Consider the following 26,658-nt stretch of genomic DNA (forward strand, 5'->3'; position numbering starts at 1 on the left):
AAAAGTAATTAAGCAAAAAGTAAGTAATTAAAACTGGTTTTCAGAGTCACCAAAGAGTTGCTAAAGAAAACTTCCTCACAGAGGCTAAAAAAATTCAAAGGAATGATAGAATTCTAAAAATCACTACTTTGTAATTCCTAATGAAATAATGTATTAAAGCAAATATCAATGGTTGCTAATATCATTAAGTGAAAAGTTGCAGAGAATTTTATAAAAGACAAATTCAGCTGATAATTCTTGGACTCATCGATCAGTCTTAATATTATTAAAAGACAAAAAAAGAAATTGCCTCTTGATATGCTATAAAAGAAAATACACAGGCACTGGGTATAGCACCATTGTACAATATAAAGTAGTCCTGCCAAAAAGACAGAATCTGAATACAATCAAGCTTCTAGATAAAACTACCAATTTACAAGAGATACTAGGGACAGAGGAACATGTAAAATGGCACCACGGGATTGCAATCAGATAAATCCAGACTGTGAGAAGAACCTATATGACAAATGACCTGGTTTCTTCAACAAATAATTGACATTAAAATGTATTTTTAATTTTTGTGGATACATAGTAGGTATATATATTTATGGGGTATATGAGCTATTTTGATACAAGCATATAATGAGTAATAATTACATCAGGATAAACAGCTATCACCTCAAGCATTTATCCTTTCTTTGTATTACAAACAATCCAGTTACACGCTTTTATTTTTATATGTACAATAAATTATTGTTGAATATAACAGAGTGACCAGCCAGTGTCACCTTCTTTTGATATACTAGATCTTATTCATTCTATTTAACTATATTTTTGTGCTCATTAACTATCCCCACTTCTCCCCAAGCCCCACAGTACACTCCCCAGCCTCTGGTAACCATCCTTCTACTCTCTATCTCAGTGAATTCAATTGTTTTAATTTTTAGCTCCCACAAATAAGTGAGAACATGTGAATCCTGCCCTTCTATGCCTGGCTTATTTCACTTAACATAATGATCTCCAGTTCTATCCATGTTGTTGCAAATGACAGGATCTCATTTTTTTTTTTTTTTTGGCTGAATATATTCCATTGTGTGTAAGTGCCACATTTTCTTTATCTATTCATCTGTTGACAGACACTTAGGTTGCTTCCAAATCTTGGCTAGTGGGAATAGTGCTACAATAAACATGGGAGTGCAGATATCTCTTTTGATACACTGATTTCCTTTCTTTTGGAAATGGGATTGTTGGATCATATGAGAGCTTTATTTTTAGTTTGCTGTTGTTGCTGTTTGAGACAGATTATTGCTCTGTCACCCAGCCTGGAGTACAGTGGCACAATCTCTGCTTACTGCAACCTCTGCCTCCCGGGTTCAAGTGATTCTTGTGCCTCAGTCTCCCAAATAGCTGAGATTACAGGCATGCACCACCACACCCAGCTAATTTTGTATTTTTCAGTAGAGATAGGGTTTCATCATGTTGGCCAGGCTGGTCTTGAACTCCTGGCCTCAAATCATCCGCCCACCTCGGACTCCCAAAGTGCTGGAACTACAGGAGTAAGACACTACACCCGGCCTATTTTTAGTTTTTTGAGGAACTTCCAAACCGTTCTCTATAGCAGTTGTATTAATTTACATTCCTACCAATAGTGTAGGAGGTTTCTGTTTTCTCCACATACTTGCCAGCATTTGTTATTGCCTGTCCTTAGATAAAAGTCATGTTCATGGGGAAGATGATATCTCATTGTAGTTTTGATTTGCCTTTCTCTGATGATCAGTGATGCTAAGCCACCTGTTTGTCTTTTGTATGTCTTCTTTTGAGATATGTCAATTCAGATCTTTTTTTTTTTTTTTTTTTGACCAAGTCTCGCTCTGTCGCCCAGGCTAGGAGTGCAAGTGGCATGATCTCAGCTCACTGCAACCTCCACCTCCCAGGTTCAAGCAGTTCTCCTGCCGCAGCCTCCCAAGTAGCTGGGATTAAAGGCTACACCACCACGCCTGGCTAATTTTTGTATTTTTAGTAGAGATGGCATTTCACCATATTAGCCAGGCTGATCTGGAACTCCTGACCTCAGATGATCCGCCTGCCTTGGCCTCCCAAAGTGCTAGGATTACAGGTATGAGCCACCATGCCCAGCCTCTTTTGCCCATTTTAAAATCAGATTATTAGATTATTTTTTCCTAGAGTTGCTTGAGCTCCTGATATATTCTGGTTATTAATTCCTTGTCAGATTGGTAGTTTGCAAATATTTTCTCCCATTCTGTGGGTTGTCTCTTTGTTGATGGTTTCTTTTTGCTGTGCAGAAGCTTTTTAACTTGGTGTGATCCCATTTGTCCATTTTTGCTTTGTTTGCCTGTGCTTGTCAGGTATTACTCAAGAAATCTTTAAATGACATGTTTTAAACGAGGGAAACTGTTTAGATAAAATGAAATACAATTATAATGTGTGGACCTTGTTTGCATCCTGATTCATGCAAACAACTGTAGAATGACAATTTAAAGACAATTGGGGAAAATTGCACATGGACTGGGAATTATACAATATTTGTGAATTGTTGTTAAGTTTTTGGCATAATGGAGGGAAAGATGGACAAGGATGTTTGCAAGAGAGAGACTATGGTGCTGAACCATTGAATCAGTTAGAAGAGATTTAGATTATATACCAGAAAACGCTAATGGGGTCTATTCTCACTAGTTACAGGTGCTAATGGTTATTTTAAAAAATCTTTACCAAATAACATATGATAAAGTGAAATGATACGATGTCTGGGATTTGCTTTCAAAGACTTTGCCAAAAATAGTAGAGGGAATAGATGAAATTAGAATGGAAAAATTATGTTAACTGTAAAAGCTGAGAGATGATTAGATGGATTTTTGTCTCTATTCAAAAATACATTTTCTTAATAAAGTGTCAACTAAAATTAAGGTGTAATTAAAATGTAATGATTCATTATTTTATTATTAATTCAGCTCTAACACTCTATGCTGTATTACCTCCCCTCTTATCTCCCTGTTAAGGCTAGAAGGATCAACAAAGTAGAAGCCCTCCACAATCATAGCGTCACTTAACTCCATGCTGCTTCTAAATAGCCCAGCTGCTGCCCAACTGCCTCAGGTTCACAAAACCTAAAGGCTTACCTATTTCTACTGAGATGTTGCCTTCCCGTTTTTCATTCCTACAGGAGTTGAATTGGAGAATAAGAGAAGGGTTAGGGGAGAGAGCTAACATTTATTCAGGTCCCATTTTGTGGCATGCACCAGAACAGATGGGTGTGGTCATATTCAACTGATTTTAGTCCTAAAAATAACAAGAGGAATTATACGATATTGTCACTACTTTGCCAATGAGGATAATTGGTTAAGTGACTTCTCAAGGTCACACAATCCGGAAGTGAGGAGACAGGATTTGATTTACGTCTCTGAATCCAAAGCCTTATTTCATCACAACATACTGTCACATTATAAAGAAGTGTTAGGTGATGCACTCTTGATTCAACTTCCTATCATCCTATCAGATCCTTTACCCACTCTAATCCCCACAGGCACTGCTTGGTCCATGCTTCACTGATTATTACACAGACCTCCTTAACAGTCCCTTAGATGGGTCTCTTTACCTCCAACCCATCTTCTGCATGATGGCCTGCCCTTAATCACTGAATCGAATATGTCTCTCACCTTTAAAATCCTCCACCAGTTTCCCTTAGGGTGGCGTAGTCTGAACCATTCCTACTTTCCAGCCCCCACTCCTGCCATTCCTTCCTGATAGCTCTGTGCACTTTTCATGCTGAATGACCAATGCCCACATACAACACGCTCTCTCCACCTCTGCAAGTGAGCACGCTGTTCCTTCTTCTGGGAATGTCTTCCTCTTCCCTCTTCAGTGTCTTCTGGTCACACTTTTATTCAAACTTGAATTTCAGTCAGGCCCAAATTACTCTGGGAGGTCTCCTCCAACCTCTATCTCTCCTTCTTTAATTCCAAAAAAATTCATTCATTCATTCTTTCATTCATTCATTCAAACATTTCTTGAGAGCCTAGTAGGTGTTAGAAACAGGAAAGATGAAGTCCCTGACCATGTGGATCTTACATTCTTGAAGGTATGTGAGGAATCAGACCATAAGCACATAAACAGATATAAAATTAATTTCAGATTGCCCTAAATGCTCTAAATAAGATACACTAGGATAATGAGATAGAGAATAAGAGAAAATTACCTTAGATATTATGGTCACGAACAGCCTCTATGAGGAGACAACAATTAGACTTAAGACCAGAGTGATGAAACTGAGCTAGTTATGCAGAGATCTCTAAATGACTGAGGAGTGAGAAACTGATGATTTGTGAGAGGAAATAACTGTAGAAACTAAGGCCTTAATAGGAGGCTGGCCTTAATAGGAGCGGGACACTTCCATTATGATTAGAGAGAAGGCACAGAAAGTACATCTCAACCTAAAAAGGCTGATGTATTTGGTTAGGATTCATTTGTCTATATGTGACCGGAAACTGGAAGAATATTGTTTAAATAGGACAGAATTCAGTCCTCTCATGTACCTGAAGTCCAGAGGTAGGTTTTTCAGGGTTGATTTGGAAGTCATAAAATTGTTAGGAATCAGACACTTTCTAGCTCAGTACTCTTCTATCCCAGTATGCGGACCTACTCTTCCTGTCTAAGATGGCTGCTAGATAAGAGTTCCAGCATCATAGTTTCATCCCATGTAGCAAAAGAGAGGAGGGAGAAGAAAAGGATCAAAGGGCACAAGCCAGCTCTATCTTTTTAGAACATTTCCTGAAAGCTACCCATAATACTCCCCCTTACATTTCATTAGCCAGTACTTGGCCATATAGCTACAATCAATTGAAAAGGAAGCTGGAAAATATGGTCTTTACATGGGACAGCCATATTTCTAGCTAAAAAGATCAAGGGCATTATTACAAAGAAAGAGGGAGAGGAATACTGGGGATACTAGCAGACTCTGACACAAAAAATGAGGTGGGTGAGTATGAAGGGAGATCATCAGCTGAAAGTAAGGGGAGACAAGGGTGCTGGAGGTATGAAGAGAGAGGAGAAAGTTTAAAATAGCCGTCTCAAGGGATGAGAAAGTGATTTTGCTACAGAAAAGTGATAGCACATATAGGCTGAGTTTAGTGCCCACCAGAAATTTGGGGTCATAAAATTAAAGTCAGACCACTAAGCACCATTGTGAGATGTACTACAGCTATATTTAGCTTCTCAGATGCAAACACAGAGCAGTTCGTTAGGTTTAACCAGACTTGTGTTTTGTCTCCCAGGCATGATGGAGGGAAAGATGGACAAGGACGTTTGCAAGAGAGAGACCATGGTGCTGAACCACTGAATCAGTCTGAAGAGATCTGACATTATAAAACAAAAAGGCCTTCTGGGGTCTATTCTCACACGGCAGAGGTAGTCAATTGCTAGCATTAGTTCAGCTGCTCAGAGAAGCCATTGGGGGCCCAGTTCCTTTCTCTCTTTCTGCTCTACAATCATCAGGGTGTTGCCTTTTGTCCATGCTTGTCATCCCATGGTTGCAAGATGATTGCTGCAGCTCCAGATGTCATATCTGTGTTTAAGGAAGGAAGAAAGGAGAAAGGGAAATAGGGGCAAAGGAACATGCCAGCTGTGACTATCCCTGTTATTAGAAAAGCAAAATATTCCCTGGAACCAACCCCCAGTAGACTGCTGCTCAGTACTAACTGGACAGAACTGGGACACGTGGAAATATTTTGCTTTAAGGAAGGCTCAGAAATGAGGAATCTTATTCCTTATGACATAATGCCACCCTAAGTAAAATCAGTTCTGTTAGTAATATAGGTGAGGAAATAGATATTCGGCAGAGAACTAACGATTTCTGCCAAAACCATGGCATCTAATCTAGCTGAGAAGGAAAAGACAATAAGACAAAAGTGATAAATAGTGAAATAATGAGAGGTCAATGGGTTGAAGGTCCTCATAGTGTTGAAGAATTGTTGGAAGAACATACTATACTGTGAGCTGGCAGTCTAGGATGCAGAGGTCATACTGCTGTGCTTGAAAAAGATTTTCAATATGATGCACTTAATGGTTACATCAAAGCCCAGGCATTAGGCATACCCTCTGGCTCTACAAGAGCATGTTTTCCAAAACTCGATTATAGCATTCACTACTCTGTCTGTAGGGGACCTTTCAAATTGCAAGTCATATTCTTTAGTGTAAGCCTCCAATAACTTTCGCTCTCACGCGGTAATATCCAAAGTCTCACAATGGTCTACAAGATCTGGCCCCTCCTACTTTTCCCACTTCACTCTCCCTTGCACCCTCCTCTTCTTTGCTACTCACACTCATAATTTAGGGTCTTTCTTCTGTCTAGATGCATGTCCTCCAAGGAGGCACATGACTTGCTCCTTCAGAGCCATCAAATATGTGCTCACATGTCACCTTACAAGTTAGACCATCCCAGTGCTCCCTATCTTCCTTTCCCAGCTTTTCTCTCACCAACTAATGTGCTATTCACTCTGGCCCTCCATATCCATGGGTTCTGCATCCATGGATTCAATCAACAGTGAATTCAAAATATTTTTTAAAAAATATATCTGTACCAAACATACACAGACTCTTTTTCTTGTCATTATTTTCTAAACAATAGAGTATAAAAACTATTTACATAGCATTTACATGGTATTAAGTATTATAAATAATCTAGAGTTTAAAGTGTACAGGAGGATGTGCATAGACTATATGCAAATATTACACTATTTTATATCAGGGTTTTGAGCATACACAGATTTTAGTATTCAAGGGAGATCATGGAACCAATCCCCCATGAGTAGTGAGGGACAACTGGATGTTTACTTTTCAAATTGTTTTTTTGTTTTCCTAATGACTACTCAACCCCAATTAGAATGTAAGCTCCATGAGAGCAGAGAAATTTGGCTGATGCCTAAAATAGGGCCCAACATGTATTAGGTACATAGTAGAGGTTGATTAGTACTTATCAACAAATAAGAACAATAACTAACACTTATACAGCACTCACTGTACAACAGATACTACTGTTAAACTGGTTTTGCAGATGAGGAATTGAGGCATGGAGAGGTTAAGTGACTTGCCCAAGTATAGCTAATAAGTGATAGAGCCAGGATGTTAACCCATAGTTCTAACCACTATGCTGCCATCTACTAAGAGCCTACTCCAGGCTAGGCACTGTTTAGACACTGGTTACAGCAATGAACTAAACAGAGTCCCTCTGCTTTAGAAATAAAATAATCAGATGCAATGGATAACAGATCCAGGATTGGATAAGAGAGGAGTAAAAGTCATTTGGGAAATAACTCGGGCAATCTAAATATGAACTGGAAATTTATTATATTCAAGAATTATTGTTGATTTTATTAGGTGAGATAAAGATACTGTGAGTGAAAGAGAAACAGTTCATTTTTGAAGATTCATGTTAAAAGCATTAAGGGGTGAAATGTCATTAGGTTTTTATTTTATTTTAAAACACTTCAGGGTACATGTGGTCAGAACCTCCTGAGGCTGTGTCACAGGCACCTGTCCTCAGCCTTGGCAAAACAAACTTTCTAAATTAACTGAGACCTGTCTCAGATATTCAAGGTTCACATCTCACTAACCACAAAAGGATTTTGAGTGGAGGTGCCACTGACCTTTGACAAATCTCCTACCTGTGCTTATACCAGCTGGAGCTATCTTTATGACTCAAACCAGTAGGACAATTTGCTGAGGCCTGGAAGTATCCTCTCCAGAGAATCCCTTATCTCCCAACATTTGGTCAAGATCTAAAGTGTATTTTGCTGTACAACTCCTTATTTTGGAATTGTACTTGCTTCCAACACAAGGAAGGCAAATTTTCCTGCTTCCATGATGATGGAAGGCAGGTAACTCTTTTATGAATTTTGAGCTCGCTTCCAACAAGAAAGATGAATTTGAGTCTTTTCCTGGTTCTAGGATGGTAGAGCAGTCTTCACCCTGAGACTCATCCCTAAGTACTTATGACATTGAGCTACAGGACATTGACTTCTGGGTCTAAAAAGGACACCAAGTCCTGCTAAATCGTAAACACTGAGAGTGATTAAAACCTCATCTTCAGGCCTGGTAGAAGATGCCAATCAAAATAAACTGCATTTCTGAGACAGAGGGCAAGAAATTAAGGCTATTCAACTCCTCATGGCCCAGGGACTACTGTAGAAGAGATTTTTGAATGGACATAAGCCTCACACAAAGACCTGTATGCATTCAGGACCTGTGTTAACTCCTGTGGGTAGTTGCCAAGAACTATGATTAATTGGTCGCATGGGACAACAATTATTGGCAGTTCTTAGCAGTGCTTTTGAAGATACTCTTCAAGATACTGGAGACACATATAAGCATATAACATGTATTACATTTATGCACATATATATGTTAATATAGCCAAAAAGAGTTCACTATATACAATATTCTGTACATTGATTTATTTAATTAGCACTATATTTTGAAATTTATGTATAAATATATGTGCAGTTTATTCTTTTTAACAACAGTTGTAGACATACATATACACAACTATGTACGACTGTGTCATATTTAGATATTGTCAAATCTCATCTATTATTTCCAGTAACACAATTGCTATATCAAAGGGTAAGTGAAATACTAATTTTGATAAATATTTCTAACTGCATTATAGTTGAACTCCAAACATCAGGTTAGACATTGCCTATCTTTTCACTTCCTCTAAGATTTTCACATCTAAATTTGGTTAGTGCCTAACCAAGCTATGAAAAATGGCATCACATAATTTTAATATAATTTTTAAAATTATGAGTGAGATCAGTTTTATATGTTTGAAACTATTAAAATTGACTTTTAATTAAAAAAATAAATAAATAAAACACTTCAATAAAAATAGATGAAGCAAAAATGGTAAAGGTTAACAACTGCTCAATCTAAGTGATGGAGAAGTGGTTATTTATGTTATTTTTTCGTATTGTTTTAGTCTGTTTGGGCTGCTATAATGAAGCCTGGGAGCTGGCTTACCCCTGTAATCCCAGCATTTTGGGAGGCCAAGGCAGGAGGATCACTTGAGCACAGAAGTTTGAGACCAACCTGGGCAACATAGCAAAACCTTGCTACTACTAAAAATTTTAAAATTAGCCAGGTGTGGTGGCATGCACCTCTAGTCCCAGTCTCAGCTACTTGGGAGGCTGAGGCAGGAGGACTGCTTGAGCCCGGGAGATGGCGGCTGCATGATAAGCCATAATTGTATACTGCATTCTAGCTGGGGCAATAGAGCAATACCCTGTCTCAAAAAAAGAGTCTGGATGGTTTATAAACAACAACATTTATTTCTTACAGTTCTGGAGGCTGGGAAGTTCAAGATCAAGACACTGGTAGATTCAGTGTTTGGTGAGGGTCTGCTTCTGGTTCATAGATGGCCATCTTTTCACTGTGACTGCCTATGGAAGAGGGGCCAAGGAAGCTTCCTAGGGCCTCTTTTATAAGAGCACTAATCACCCTCATGAGGGCTTCACTCTCATGAGCTAAGCACTTCCCAAAGTCCATACCTCAAAATGCCATCACACTGTGCATTAGGATTTATTTAATAACATGAATTTTGGGGGACATACACACACATTCAGTCTATAGAAGGCATATTTGAATATTTTCATATAAAAAGGGTTTTTAGAAGCCATGGAAAAGGAAACGAATACTTTCAAAAAGTTGCTGCTCTTATGAAGCTTACATTCTAATGAGAGGGCAGAACTCACAGTGGATTCTTGTAGGCATTCTCTTCTCTCCAATCTATTCTATACAATCCAGCTTGCCATCTCATCAGCAAAATTTTTACCCTGATAGAGGTATAACTTACAGCGAAAATTTGTGAAGGAACCCTTGCCTGCTCTGACATTTTCAGTTTTTGATCTTTTACCATATTATGCCTCATAATGTCAAAAATCCTCAAAACTTTAGCTTGGGTGAAATTTTGAAAATCGTCTTTCTTAATGAGATCAAAATTCACAAAATTAAAGATTCTTCCCGGGTTAGACACAAATGTATATTGCTGTATCATACTACAGCACAATATTTTTTGTAATGTTTGATTGTTGAGGCATCCATTTTAAGGAACTTGGGGTGAGCTGGTGTTTATCCTGGGTAGAATCAGATGACTGCTGAAGTCCTTTCAAAATTGAGATTCCAGGAGAGTCTAGTATTAGGTTAATAATCATAATAATACCCCAAACTGAGTACTTTCCCATGTGCCAGGTATTGTGCTATTTGGGAAACTATGCATTTATTCCAATTTTTGGAACCTGGCTTTTAGACTGCCTACATCACATTCTTTGGAACGGCTTTACCCTTTTGCTTTTGCCCAGAATTATTCTGAGTTTCATCAGTAAACAAGGTAGGTATCCAAGCTGAACAATAGGTATTGTCTAGAATGAGACAGTTACAACACAGTGATAGTATGTCCCTGCCCTAGTGGTTGGTCTTGCATGAATAATGATTGTGTGTCTGTCTTCTGCAGTGTTTTCCAGAGTAGATTCTATGAACATTGCGAGAGAGATAGCTCTTCTTGTGCAGAAAATCCTATGGACTATAGAAAGTTTAGTGTCCTTGGCCCACTAAAGGCCAGCAGTGCTCCAAAAACATTGTAACAACCCCAGAAGTCTCTCTGCATTTCCCAAGGCTCCCAAGGAGGACCACTGTACTACATTCCATGTGGAAACGGATCATGCTGTATTTGCATTCCAGAGCTGGGCCCAGTGAATTGCACAAATGTGACACTCAAAGTTTGTTGAGTAATCTGAATTGTCTCACAAACTGCCTTCACAATTTAATTGCCTTCAAAATTACAAAATAAAATCTCCAAGAATGCTTTCAACACTGAAATTATTAGGCTACGGGTAAAGCCTTATATGATATGTGCTATATTTCTTCTGTTCAAAAAAATGTGTTTTCAAGTTTTAACATTTCTGAAATCAGCCTTTCTTACATGTGATGTCAAAAGAATCTTGCCAGTCACTACCCACAAGAGTAAGCTGTGATGCAATTGTGCAACTCAGACTAGCCAAGAGTAAGCATATGTTCATACCATCATCACCACAATAGAATTTTGTGCCCTAGAAGTACCACAGGTGCTTAAAATTTAAGTTACACTAGTATTTCTGATTTTTGCTTAAAACACCTTTTAAAAGATTACATTTTGATGCAGCATTAAAATAAAAAAGTTATTATAGATGGAGAAATTATGTCATAAACCCACATAGCAAATCTCATAGAACAGACTCTAGGATTTTCAAAGCTATGGAGAACTGGTGTCACCAGTTTATATAATCATTCAGGTACTGAACAGCTCTGACAGAAGCCTTCCACTGATTTTCAGGAAAAGGTGTTTAACTTTCAGGGCTGGGAGTTAAGTTAAGGAAAATATGAAATTATGAGTTGGACCAAATAAGACAATGAAAAGAAACCCTATTATATTTCATTATGCCCCAGAATTATATTACCAGTCAAAAGAAGACAAAAGATTCAACTTCACAAGTCAGAGTTGTTAAAAAAAAAAACAGTCTGTCATCATGATGCTGCATGTGATGTCAAACGGCCAAAAGTGATTTGGAAGAATCTTTAGACTGTGAATAAAAAGGCTTAGACTCAAACTTTGTTACATGGAAGTTTGTGTAATATACATTATTGTTTGGTTTTTTAAATTATGCTTTTAAACCTGAAAATCTCTTATTGATTTGTGATCGGAAATTTCAACTACATTACTTACTCATCATTTTCATTTGATGTTCTCTTTGAGAGATCCCATCTTCTCAGACTTGTGCCACCCCTAAATGTTGATAAGAGCAAATCTATAGCTTATTCTCAGATTTATTTCTTCTGACCTCCATACTACAGGTAGGTACATTCAGTTGCCTGTTAGGCATTTCCTTTTTGGAAGGGTCCACAAGTATCTCAGATTCAACACTGTATGAAACTGAATTAATCTTATTTGCCTACTCCAATCATCATCTCAACATATCTGCTCCTTTTCCTATGTCTCCCATCTCAATGAATGGTGTAACTACCACCCAGTCTCCAAGCTGGATACTTGTGGGTTATCACCGACTCTCTCACTCACTTTTTAATCCCCCAATCATCAAGTCATGTTAGTTCTACCACTAATCATGGTCTGTTTTTCTTTATGCCCATGATCACTGCAATAATTCAGACCTTCATCATCTCTCACCTGGATTGCCACAAATTGGATGATGAAGTTCCCAGAGTCTACCTCCTACTTCAATGTCTTTTTCCACACTGCTGACAAAACGATCTTTTCAAATCACTATTATGATCATGTCATTCTCTAATTCCCTATTTAAAAATTATAAATAGTTCTCTTTGTCACTAATGTAAATTTAAACTCTTTCACATGATATAATCTTAGCAAGCTGCATCATTATCTAGCTCTCCCTTATCTCTTCTTCAACCTCATCTCTTGATTGTCCTCAAACAATACTGTCTACATTTTAACCACAAGGAACTCATTGGGTTCCCCCCAAATAAGCCATACTCTTGTTTATGGCCATGTATTTGCATATTTCCTCCACTGTGAGTACCTTTCCTCTCCGATCCTAGCTGGCTGAGACTCAGCCCAGGCATCATTGCCTTTGTAAAGCCTCTCCCATCCCTGACCAAGTTTGCATAAGCCCACCCTTTCTCTTTGATTCTGTAGCCCACAGTGCTTCTCTCTGTCTCAGATGATGTTTATTGGTCTATCTCCCTCAACATATTCTCAAAGACAAGTCCTCCAGTGCTTAGAAGAGTGCCTAACTTAGTCATCAATAAGAACTTTGAATGTAAATGGACTAAACTCTCCAATCAAAAGACATAGAGTGGCTGAATGGATACAAAAACAAGACCCAATGATATGTTGCCTACAAGGAACACATTTTACCTATAAAGACACACATAGACTAAAAATAAAAGAATGGAAAAAGATATTCCATGCAAATGGAAACCAAAAAAGAGCAGGAGTAGCTATACCAGACAAAATAGATTTCAAGACAAAAACTATAAGAACTTAGAGACAAATGTCACTATATAATGATAAATGGGTCAATTCGGCAAAAAGATGTAACAACTGGAAATATATAATATATATATATATATATATATACCCAATACTGGATCATCAAAATACATAAAGCAAATGTTATTAGAACTAAAAAGAAAAACAGACCCAAATACAGTAAGAGCTGGAGACTTCAACACCCTACTTTCGGCATCAAACAGATCTTCCAGACAGAAAAATCAACAAAGGAACATCAGATTTGATCTGCACTACAGATCAAATGGACCTAATAGATATTTACAGAACATTTCATCCAATGGCTGCAGAAGGCTCTATGTGCAGATCAGCACATGGATCATTCTTAAGGATAGCCCAAATGTTAGGTCACAAAAGAGGTCTTAAAACATTCAAAATAAATTGAAATAACATCAAGCTTTTTCTCTGACCACAATGGAATAAAACTAGAGATCAATAACAAAAACAATTTTGGAAACTACGTAAATACATGGAAAGTAAATAATATGCATCTGAATGACCAGTGGGTCAATGAAGAAATTAACAAAACTGAAAAATTTCTTGAAACACAAGATAATGGAAACACAACAACATACCAAAACCTGTGGGATACAGTGAAGGCAATGCTAAGAGGGAAGTTTATAGCTAGCTATAAGCAACTACATCCAGAAAAAGGAAAACTTCAAATAAATAACCTAACAATGCATCTTAAAGAACTAGAAAATCGGCTGGGCGCGGTGGCTCAAGCCTGTAATCCCAGCACTTTGGGAGGCCAAGACGGGCAGATCACGAGGTCAGGAGATCGAGACCATCCTGGCTAACACGGTGAAACCCCGTCTCTACTAAAAAATACAAAAAACTAGCCGGGCGAGGTGGTGGGCGCCTGTAGTCCCAGCTACTCGGGAGGCTGAGGCAGGAGAATGGCGTAAACCCGGAGGCGGAGCTTGCAGTGAGCTGAGATCCGGCCACTGCACTCCAGCCTGGGTGACAGAGCGAGACTCCGTCTCAAAAAAAAAAAAAAAAAAAAAGAACTAGAAAATCAAGAGAAAACCAAACCCAAAATTAGCAGAAGAAAAGAAATAATAAAGATCAGAGCAGAAATAAATGAAATAAAGTACAAAAGATCAATGAAACAAAAAATTGTTTTGAAAAGATAAATTGACAAACCTTTAACCAGACTAAGAAAAAAAAAGAAGACCCAAATAAATAAAATCAGAGATGAAAAAGGAGCTAATACAATCAATACAATCAATACTGCAGAAATTCGAAAGATCATTAATGGCTACTATGAGGAATTATTTCAGATTTTTGGAAAATTCAAAAGAAATGTATAAATTCCTAGATACATACATCCTACTATGTCTGAACCATGAAGAAATCCAAAATCTAAACAAACCAATAACAAGTAGTGAGACTGAACCCATAATAAAACATCTTCCAGCAAAGAAAAGCCCAGCACCCGATGACCTCACTGTTGAATTGTACCACATATTTAAAAAAGAACTAACACCAATTCTATTCAAACCATTCCAATAAACAGAAGAGGAAATACTTCCAAACTCATTCTACAAGGCCGGTATTACCCTGATACCAAAGCCAGAAAAACACATTAAAAGGAGAAAAAACTATGGGCCAATATCCCTGATGAATATTGATGCAAAAATCTCAAAAAAAAAAAAAAAAAAAAAAAAACACTAGCAAATTGAATTCAACAACACATTAAGAAGATAATTCATCATGACCAGTGGGATTTACCCCAGAAATGGAAGGAGGGTTCAACATATGCAAATCAATCAATGTGATACCTCATATCAACAGAATAGAGGACAAAACCATATGATCATTTCAACTGGTGCTGAAAAAGTATCTGATAAAATTCAACATCCCTTCACAAGAAAAACCTTCAGGAAAGTGGCGACAGAAGGAACATATTTCAACATAATAAAAGACATATATAGGCCGGGCACAGTGACTCACACCTGTAATCCCAGCACTTTGGGAGACTAAGGTGGGCGGATCATTTGAGATCAGGAGTTTGAGACCAGCCTGACCAACACGGTGAAACCCCATTTCTACTAAAAATACAAAAAAAATTAGCCGGGTATGGTGGCCTGCATCTAATCCCAGCTACTTGGGAGGCTGAGGCAGGAGAATCACTTGAACCCGGGAAGCAGAGGTGACAGTGAGCCCAAATCGCACCACTGTACTCCAGCCTGGGTGACAGAACAAGACTCCATCTCAATAAATAAATAAACAACTAACTAAATAAATAAAAGCCATATATGATAGACCCACAGCTAGTATCATACTGAATGGGGAAAACTGAAAGCCTTTCTCCGAAGTTTGGGAACATGACAAGGATGCCCACTTTCACCACTGTTAGTCAACATAGAATGTAATGTGAAGTCCTGGCTAGAGCAATCAGAAAAGAGAAAGAAATAAAGGGCATCCAAATTGGAAAGGAAGAAGTCAAATTATCCTTGTTTGCAGGTGATATGATCTTATATTCAGAAAAACCGAAAGACTCCACCAAGAAACTACTAGAACTAATAAACATGTTCAGTAAAGTTGCAGGATTCAAAATAAGCATGCAATCATCAGTAGCATTTCTATAAGCCAACAGCATACCATGTGAAAAAGAAATCAAGACAGTAATCCCATTTACAATAGCTACAAATAAAATTAAATATCCAGGAATTAACAAAAGATGTGAAAAATCTCTACAATGAATACTACAAAACATTAATGGAAGAAATTGAAAAGGATATCAAAAAAAGGAAAGATATTCCATGTTCATGGATTGGAAGAATCAATGTTGTCAAAATATCCATACTACCCAAAGCAATCTACAGATTCAATGCAATCCCTATTGAAGTACCAATGACATTCTTCATAAAACTAGAAGAAACAATCCTAAAATTTATATGGAACCACAAAAGAGCCAGAAAAGCCAAAGCTATCCTGAGCAAAGAGAATAAAACTGGAAGAATCACATTACCCGATTTCAAATTATACTACAAAGCTATAGTAACCAAAACAGCATGGTACTGGTATAAAAACAGACAAACTAGACCAACAGAACAGAATGGAGAACCCAGAAATAAGACTGTACACCTACAACTCTGATCTTTGACAAACTGACCAAAAAAAAAGCAATAGGGAAAGAATTCCCTGTTCAATAAATGATGCTGGAATAACTGGTTAGCCATATGCAGAAGATTGAAACTGGACCCTTTCCTTACACCACACACAAACATTAACTCAAGATGGATTAAAGACTTAAATGTGAAACTCCAAACTTATAAAAACGCTGGAAGAAAACCTAGGCAATACCATTCAGGACATAGGCATGGGCACAGATTTCATGACAAAGATGAGAAAAGCAACTGCAACAAAATTTTTGTCAACAAAAATTGAAAAATGGGATCTAATTAAATTAAAGAGCTCCAGAACAGCAAAAGAAACTATCAACAAAATAAACAGACAACTTACAGAATGGGAGAAAATTTTTGCAAACTATGTAACCGACAAAGCATGCATCTGTAAGGAACTTAAACAAATTTCTGAGAAAAAAAAAAAAAAAACATTAAAAAGTGGGCAAAGGACATGAATGGACACTTTTCAGAAGACGACACACATGCGGCCAATGATCACATGAAAAAAAGGTCAACATCACTGATTATTAGAGGAATGCAAATCAAAACCACAATGAGACACCATCTCACACCAGTCAGAATGGTGATTATTTAAAAGTCAAGAAACAACAGATGCTGGTGAGATTGCAGAGAAATAGGAATGCTTTTACACTGTTGGTGGGAATGTAAATTAGTCCAACCATTGTGGAAGACAGTGTGGCAATTCCTCAAAGATCTAGAACCTGAAATACCATTTGACCCAGCAATCCCACTACTGGGTATATGCCCAAAGGAATATAAATCATTCTATTACAAAGATACATGCACATACATGTTCACTGTAGCACTATTCACAGTAGCAAAGACACAGAATCAACCCAAATATCCATCAATAATAGACTGGATAAAGAAAATGTGGTACATATACACTATGGAATACTATACAGCCATAAAAAGGAATGAGGCCATGTACTTTGCAGGGACATGGATGGAGCTGGAGGCCATTATCCTTAGCAAGCTAATGTGGGAACAGAAAATACCACATGTTCTCATTTATAAGTGGGAGCTAAGTGATAAGAACACATGGACACATAGAGAGGAACAACATACACTGGGTCCTATTGGAGGGAGGAGGGTGGAAGGAGGGAGAGGATCAGGAAAAATAACTAATGGGTACTAGGCTTAATACCTGGGTGATGAAATAATCTGCACAACAAATCCCCATGACACAAGTTTACCTATGTAACAAATCCGCACATGCACCCTTGAACTTAAAAGTTAAAAAACAAACAAGCAAACAAAAAGCCCAGATGAATGGATAAAGAAAAAGTGGTACATATACACAGTGAAGTACTATTCAGCCACAAGAAAGAATGAGATCTTGTCATTTACAACAACAGGGATGGAAATGGACTTCATTATGTCAAGTGAAATAAGCCAGGCAAGCAAGGACAGGATTCACATGTTCTTATTTATTTGTGGGAGCTAAAAATTAAAATAGTTGAACTCATGAAGATGGAAAGTAGAAGGATGATTACTAGAGTCTGGGAAGGGTAGTGTGGGTTAGTGGGGAAGGAAGGATGGTTAATGGGTACAAAAAAATAGAAAGAATGAATAAGAACTAGTATTTGATAGTACGACAGAGCAACTATAGTCAGTAATAATTTATTGTACATTAAAAATAACTAAAGAGTATAACTGGATTGTTTGTAACACAAGGAATAAATGCAAGCTTGAGGTGATGGCTACCCCATTTACCCTGATGTGATTATCATGCGTTGCAAGCCTATACCAGAATAGCTCATGTTCCCCATACATATGTACACCTACTATGTACTCACAAAAATAAAAATAAAATAAATGAAATAAATAAAAATTTGAAAATGTTTGGTAAATGAATATACTGATGCTGTACAATCCTCTACATCTCAAATTGGGGCACTACTGGGAGTATGTGGTAGTGTGACAGGAACATAATAAACGAGATATATTATTTGGGGCATGAGTTTTATCTAAATATTTTGAAGTAAAATCCATTACTTTTACATTGAAACAAAAATGGACATATAATGAAATGGAGTGAAAAACTGCTATAATTTATATGCCAAAGCATGAGCTATCAAAGATATTTCCCACTTACTTTGGGCTCCTTAGACTCAACCCCAGAACCTATAGGGTCCCACTTTCCCTCTTCTGTTGTCATGGATAGTCAATAGAAAAAAAACTCAGAAATATCACACCGTATTACATTTCTATCCTATTTTATAAACATAAAATAGCATATATTTTATGCAAATAATTGTATGAACATAACTTCATATATAGCGTTTATGAACAAAAATGGTTTTTATTTGCATGACTCAAAATGTTGTTTCAGTAAAAGCAAAAAAATTCATAACCAACTCAAATCCTACATATCTGCATATGTACTTGTACTGTATATACACTATTACAAAGGGGAATGAGTGGACAAATAAACCCACTGTTAACACTGGTTGCCTCATGGGATTGGGTAGTTTGGTAGAGGGTGCGGGTTAAACAACTGGCTTTGCCTTTACATCTTCATATTATGTTTGTCACAACAACAAGCATGTATTACTGATACATTTGGAGGAAAAAATTAAAAATTAGTATTTTAATAAGCAAAAATGGAGCCCATATTGATTTCGCCCAGTTATCTGCAAATTCTGAAAATTAGACTTTATATTCCAATGCTACTCGCTGATTCGATTTTTTTCAAGAGAAAACCTCAGAAAGTGAAAGATTAGTGTAACGCTTCTGTTTTAAATTGTAAATGTTTCTGAGTATGCTTTTTCAAATTAAAAGAGGCTTAATAAACAATTTCAAATTACGATTCTTAATTACAATTGAGCAACTCCTAACTGTTTGTCATATAAGCTTTTTGGTATGAATTTCAAAAACAGCTATCCACTTTTGGGGAGAGAGAGCTTAAAGAAGTGACTGGGGTTCCACCTGGTTTAAAAGGTTGGAAGTGGGCAATTAAAGGTAGTAACATCCCAGTTGGATTTCAAAACTACTTAATAATACAAGCTTTTATGGTGGTGTAGTGGGCATGTGTAACAGCTGGCAAGACAGCATTGTTTGTCTTTGACTTTACAGTGCAAAATTAGGGTTCTTTTTAATGTCAGAGGATATGCATTTTTTTTTTTTTTTTTTTTTTTTGAGGCGGAGTCTCGCTCTGTCGCCCGGACTGGAGTGCAGTGGCCGGATCTCAGCTCACTGCAAGCTCCGCCTCCCGGGTTTACGCCATTCTCCTGCCTCAGCCTCCCGAGTAGCTGGGACTACAGGCGCCCGCCACCTCGCCCAGCTAGTTTTTGTATTTTTAGTAGAGACGGGGTTTCACCGTGTTAGCCAGGATGGTCTCGATCTCCTGACCTCGTGATCCGCCCGTCTCGGCCTCCCAAAGTGCTGGGATTACAGGCTTGAGCCACCGCGCCCGGCCGAGGATATGCATTTTTAAGCAGATGTCGCAGATATTAGAAATACAACAACAATAGTAATCCAGGCTCTGGAGGCAAAGTCAGGGTGGGAAATAGCCCATGCTCCTTTTTAAGAGAAGCTCACCCATCCTCATAGCATCTAAAAGAACACAGTGCATCTTCATGAACATTAGTCAGGATTCAGAGTTCTTTGGGGCAAATAAATTTCTGGTCATAGTTTTGTTGTTTTTTTCCCAGAACAATAATAGCAATTATACATTCTAAATTAGCCTAATTTCATACATCTTATTTCATTGTTCTTATAAATCAGAGACCTCCATCTAATCTCTGGTCTTGGGGACCATCTGTGGACCTCCTGAGATTCTTGGCCAAACAAGTAAAAAAAATGACTGAAGAAGTGATTTAACAGTAAAGAAGATGAGAAATTTAAGCTCCCTTTATCACAGCATTCTGTTTTATTTTTATCAGAGCTTTTATCATTATCTGGTATTATCTTATTGATGGTCTGTCTTTCCCCACTAGAATATAAGCTCTCTGATGTCAGGGATCTGATCTGTCTTATTCAGCCTCTAATAATTGTGGGCACACAGTAAGCACTCCTCAGAGAGTGGCTGACAGACCCAGTGTAACAAGTGCAAGGACAGAGGTAGGGCTTTGGGAGTTCACAGGAGCCTGAACTGATATTTTACATGGAGATGAGCACACTCTTAGAGATCACTGTGGTGGTTTCATTTATCCATTCAACAAACATTGATGCAGAATCCTCTGTGAAGGAAATACAAATATTTTACCCCAAAATATATATCTCTGACATATTTTGAAATAGTTGCCACAGGGCCAGCAAACAGAAGTGGTATTGCAAAGCTGTCTTTTGTGGAGAAATTTTGCTTCTGTAAAGAATCTCCACCAATGCTGCCAAGGCTCCCCTTTCCAGTCATTTCCTGGATCTGGGAGAGACTGAGTCTGATACCTTTAAATGACTGAAAAGAAACATTTGCCATCTATTCTGTCTGAGCGAGGCTGCATCTATACACAAGGCCGTCTTTGCTAGCCAAGCCTCTTCCTTTCTCCCTCTTATAACCTGTTTTGCCACTGAACCTGATTTATAAACATAACCTAGTTTTGGCCATGCCCTAAGCCCCCATTCTTTCTGCAACCCCAAGATGATACATAAGCTTCTGTAACTTATTGGGATGTTGGGTCTTCATACTGAAGGCTCCTGTGTATACATGTTAAATAAACTCGTATGCCTTTTCTCCTACTAATCAATCTGCCTCATGTTAGTGATTTTCAGCAAACTTTTAGGAGGTCAAGAGCCTATGGCCCACACCCTAGGCATAATATAACAATGAACAAACTGATACAGGTACTGCCCTCATTAAGCTTATAATCTAGTGGGAAGATAGACGTGTAAAAAGTCATACAACTGGCCACACGCGGTGGCTCATGCCTGTAATCCCAGCACTTTGGGAGGCCGAGGCAGGTGGATCATGAGGTTGGGAGTTCAAGACCAGCCCGGCCAAGATGGTGAAATCCCATTTCTACTAAAAATACAAAAATTAGCCAGGCGTGGTGGCGGGTGCCTGTAATCCCAGCTACTGGGGAGGCTGAGGCAAAGAATTGCTTGAACCTGAGAGACGGAGGTTGCAGTGAGTCGAGATCACGCTATTGCACTCCAGCCTGGGTGACAAGAGTGAAACTCTATCTTAATAATAATGATAATAACACCTCCTTCTAGGGTTGTTCTGAAGTTCAAACAAGTTAGTATTTTCAAAGTACTGAAAACAGTTCCTGCTACCCAAAAGAGGTGAGCTAGTATTACTTTTAAGTCAGGGTGTGCTATGGACTGAATGTTTGTGCCCCGCCTCCCCCCCGCCCACCAAAACCCATATGTTGAAATCCTAACCCAGTGTAATGGTGTTAACAGGTGAGATTTTTGGGAGATAATTAGCTCATGAGGGTAGAGCCCTAATGAATGAGATCAATGCCCTTATAAAAAGACACACAAGAGCTTGCTGGTTTTCTCTCTCTCCCATGTGAAGAAACAAATGAAGAAGGCTGTCTGCAAACTAGGAAGAAAGACCTCACCAGACACCGGATCTGCCGGCACCTTGACCTTTGAATTCCAGCCTCCAGAGCTGTAAGAAATAGAATTCTGTTGTTTAAGCCACCCAGTTCACAGTATTCTGTTACAGCAGCCTGAACTAAGACAGGGACAAAACAGATACAAAATTGAGAGAACACTCAATGGAGGCAAACTCAGAAACGTATTGAGCTCTATTCCTTGCCACCTCGCTCTATTAAAAAATGTGAAGGCATTATGTCTTGATTTATTTTCTTCTGAAGAAAGCTCTTTTGTTGTAGAAATTGACTATGCCATGAACATACCTGAAACAACTATAAAATGAAATTCTAGAAACAGACCTATACATTCATTATGTTTTCTAACTTAGAACACAAAGCAAATTTCTTACTTTACTCTTTTTTAAAAAGTTTTTAACAGCTTCATCAAGATGTAATTAATATACCATAAAATTCACATTTTTAAAGTATATAATTCAATGGTGTTTACTATATTCACAGAGTAGTGCAATCATCACCACAATATAATTCTAGAATATGTTAATCATCCCCCAAAGAAACTTCATACCCATTAAAAGTCACTTCTAGTCTCTGCTCCTCCCAGCCCCTGGCAATCACTAAACTACTTTCTGACTCTATGAATTTCTCTATACCTACCTTTGCTCTTGGAAAGACAGGCAGAGATGAACTGTGCTGTCTTTGGGATCGCCAAAGTTTACCCTCAGATTCCTGAGGGAAAATAAATGATTTCTGATCAATTACAGTTGGAAGTAACCTAAGTAAAAAGAAATGGAATTTAAAATCAAATTTGCTATCTTAAAAGCTTCTCAAATTATAATTTTAAAACAATGCTTCCTAATTAAGCTTATATTTTATAGGAAATATTCTATCGGTAATTACAATAAATTAAGCTAATCTTTATCTTTTTTGCCACTGTAAAACTGTAGTCGTTTTATTAAGCATAAGAATTTCCAAGTCTGATAAAGACCATTATAGCATGAATAAAAAGCTCTATTTCTGGCTGAGTTTATATGATTAACAACTGAAAGAATTACTGCACTATAAAACATTCTTGGTAAAAGAAAATACATAATGTTGTATTTTGTTTAATAAAATCAAATTACAGGAGAGCCAATGTTAAATATATGCAAAATGATGGTCCCTAAGTGGTTAATACTTATATTCTTGAAATCTCTGCTATTTGATATAGTTGTAAAGATTTAAATATCAAAGGTGGTTAAACATTTTCCTTATTAAGCAGTGCATAGTTCCATGGGAGTGCAATATAAAAAAAAATAAAATTGTAAGAATGAGTATTTGTGTGGTATGTTATGTCTTAAAATTTTTAATTTGAAAGCAAGTTCAAGATCTTTAAGATTATCAATATAATTATTACTAACAAAACTCACCCACCAATAACTCAATACAACTCAATAACTTGATTCTATTGTGATACCCACTTTTGCAAAATTATCATTAAAAAGCAACTAATGGAGTTCTAGTTTCACTCCAACATGTAATAAGCTTGGAAGTTGTCATTCCTATTCTCACAACAAGAAAAAAGCTGAATGAACCAAAAACAACTCTTCTTCTATCTATCAGAGCATTGAGATCACAGGGTAAACTGCTGTCCTGAAAGCTGGAGAGAGGAGTAGTATAAAGCATCATAGCTTGCAGGGAGCAGAAGCCTGAGAGAAGTCAGCTGTTGGAACCTGCACTGACAAGAACACTTAAGCTTTAATCGACACATTTCTCGAGGCTCAGTGTGGACTAGCTTGAGAGTTAAAAATTCTTGGGGGCAGGGAGGAGAATCTTAGAGGGTCCCATACTATTGTGAGTTTTACCTCCAAGAGCCCCAACGTGTTCTCACTGTGAAGATCAGAGAATCTGCTCCTGCTTCCAGCAGCGGGAGAAGGAAATAGCTATTTTGGAATATTCCCGGGGAGCTCTGTTCTTCGGTCTATTCTCTGTAAGGAAGGCAAGCTCTCAAGGAAACTGTCTTACCAAAGCCTTATCTGGCCTGAAGAAGGGCAATTAGACAACTTCCACCCACTCTAGCCCTCCTATCTCACTAAAGGGGAGGAAATGCTAAGAAAAACTTGTCAAGGTAACAGCCCAGGGCAAAGACTCACCAAAAGACTGAGACCTAATTATAGGAGTATAGAATGCTTCCTTCTACACACACCTTACCACCACATTTACAGAGCCCCTGATAACAGAAGATTATAGATGAAAGAGAGCAAAGTTTAGACTCTTTTTAAGAAGGGGTTTCTAGGGAAACCCAAAGACAAAACAGGAGACAAAAAGGGTGATAAAAACAAAGATACTGCTTTGGGAGGCCGAGGCGGGCGCATCACAAGGTCAGGAGTTCGAGACACAGTGAAACCCCAACTCTACTAAAAATACAAAAAAATTAGCCAGGCGCAGTGGCGAGCGCCTGTAGTCCCAGCTACTCAGGAGGAGGCTGAGGCAGGAGAATGGCGTGAACCCGGGAGAGCTTGCAGTGAGCCAAGATCGCGCCACTGCACTCCAGCCTAGGGGACAGAGCAAGACTCTGTCTCAAAAAAAAAAAACAAAAAAACAAAGATACTAGAGGAAATGCTCAGATGCCAACAGTTAATAGCAAACAGTGTAACTCCTAGTCAGATAAACATAAACCCTCACACTGAAGGCCTATTTATCTTAAATGCTATTACCCAATGATGTAATGATGGTATATAGGCTTCAATAAAAAATGATGAGGCATGCTAAAAGGAAAGAAAAAAACAGTCTGAAGAGACAAAGCAAATATCAGAACCAGATTCAGCTGTGCCAGAGATTTTGGAATTATCAGACCAGAAATTTAAAATAACTCTGATTAACAGGCTAAGGGCACTAATGAAAAAAGTGTACAACATGCAAGACAAGATAGGTAATGTAAGCAGAGCGATTTAAACTTTAAGACATAATCAAGAGAAAATGCTAGAAATAAAAAGCATTGTTTTAAGAAGTGAAGAATGTCTTTCATAGGCTTATCAATATATTGAATATGGCCAATGAAACAAAATCAGTGATCTTGAAATGTCAATATAAACTCCTCAAAGTGAAACGCAGAGAGGAAAAAAGAATGAACGAACAGTACAGAATATTCAGCTACAAACAGTGTGACATACTCATTATAGGAATACAAGAAAAAGAACGGACAAAAGAACCAAAGAAATATTTGAGTAATAATGGCTGAGAATTTTCCAAAATTGATGACAGACACCAAACTACAGATTCAGGAATTTCAGAGAACACTGACCAGGATAAATGCACAAAACAAAACAAAACAAAACCCTACACCTATACATATCATATTTAAACTATGAAAAACCAAAGACAAAGAAAATCTTGCAAGAAGTCAGGGAGAAAAAAACATCTTACCTATTGATAATAATTATACTGAACTTTTTTTTTTTAAGGAACTACGCAAGAAGAGAATGAATTGAAATATTTAAAATGTGGAAAGTAAAAACCCACTAACCTGTAAAAACGATCCTTCAAAAGTGAAGGGGAAATAAAGATGTCTTGAGACAAATAAAAACTAAGAGAATTTGTTGCCTGAGACCTGTCTTGCAAGAATTTCCTGTTAAAGGAAATTATTTGGAGGGAAGAAAAATTATATATGTTTGCTATGGGCTATATGAGGCAAAAGGAAAACCCAGGACACTCACTACCATGCTGTTCCTTGTGTCTCAAGACCCTCAGCTGGTCTGCCTTCTCTCCGTCTTGCAGAGTCTTTTACAGTTTGTTTTACATATAATGTCCAGAGTTTTTAGTTGTACTTAGCAGGAGGCATAAAACACAGTATGTCACCACCTTCCCAGAAGTGAAAGTATCTTGGTGTATTTCTTAAATCCTTTTACTTCCATGGATGATGTGTTTAGAAGTGAATTTAGATACTGGTAATTGAATTGAGATATAATTTTGTACCCTGCTTTTTTCTCCCTCAGCATATGCTGTGAGAAATTTTCCATGTCATTAAAATTTCTTCAATATCAGTTTTAATAGCTACATAACATACATATAGATATGTTAAAATGAATTTAATCATTCTTTTACTGTTGATACTTAAGGTATATCCAAAGTTATTGCTTTAGGTACAATGCTAAAATGAACATACTTATACAGACATTAATGTATATCTTTCCCTATTTCCTAAGATAATTCTTAGAGCTACAATTACTAAATTAAAACATATTTATTTATTGAAACAACATCTCACTCTGTCACCCAGGCTGGAGTGCAGTGACACAATCATGGCTCACTGCAGCCTCAATATCCTAGGCTCAGGCAACTCTCCTGTCTCAGTCTCATGTCTCAGTCTCCTGTCTCAGACTATAGGCACATGCCACGACACTCAGCAAATTTTAAAAAATTTTTTGTAGAGATGGGGTTTCACTATGTTGCCCAGGCTGGTCTCAAACACCTGGACTCAAGTAAGCCTCCCACCTCAGCCTCCCAAAGTGCTGAGATTACAGGCATGAAGCACCACATTCGGCCCAAAATAATAATTTAAATTTTTTCATATATATTGAAAAATTGCTTTTAAGAACTTCATGCTGTCTTCCAGTTCCAAAATGGCAGCATAGAAGCAAGCTGGCTTCATGCTCTCACAACAGAAAACTAAAAACAAACATACATTACCGAGATTATTACCAGCAATAACCCAGAACCCAAAGATGAGGATGAAACAGTTCCCGGGGCCATGGAGAAGTGAAAAAACTCCAAGCAGATGGAAAGGAAATCAGATTTCCATATCCGTGACTCCCCTCTCCACAATCTGCCTTGCACCCAGCATGTGAAAATATTTCCCTCAACTCATGATTTCTTCACTAGAAAAAGTGAGATCAAGGTTGACAACCAGCTTCCCTATCACCTTGGATTCCTGACAAAAGACTTGTCCCTACCTCAA

General features: G+C 37.8%; 1 protein-coding gene across 10 annotated transcripts in view; it reads right to left on the minus strand.

Moving 5' to 3' along the window:
- Positions 1-26,658, minus strand: part of IQCH (IQ motif containing H) — a 260,008-nt gene that overhangs the window by 209,476 nt on the left and 23,874 nt on the right. For 3 of the 10 annotated variants that reach the window (XM_030931379.1, XM_030931378.1, XM_010363620.2), the window contains one exon: positions 22,380-22,497. The exons of the other annotated variants lie outside the window; for them this stretch is intronic. Coding sequence is in view for 2 of the 3 variants with exons in the window: in XM_030931378.1 (XP_030787238.1) it covers positions 22,380-22,497 (118 nt within the window). In the remaining variant the exon portion in view is untranslated. The remainder of the gene's footprint in view (positions 1-22,379; positions 22,498-26,658) is intronic. 10 annotated transcript variants of the gene reach the window in all.

Source organism: Rhinopithecus roxellana, chromosome 5, assembly GCF_007565055.1.
Source record: "Rhinopithecus roxellana isolate Shanxi Qingling chromosome 5, ASM756505v1, whole genome shotgun sequence".
NCBI classification, from domain to species: domain Eukaryota; kingdom Metazoa; phylum Chordata; class Mammalia; order Primates; family Cercopithecidae; genus Rhinopithecus; species Rhinopithecus roxellana.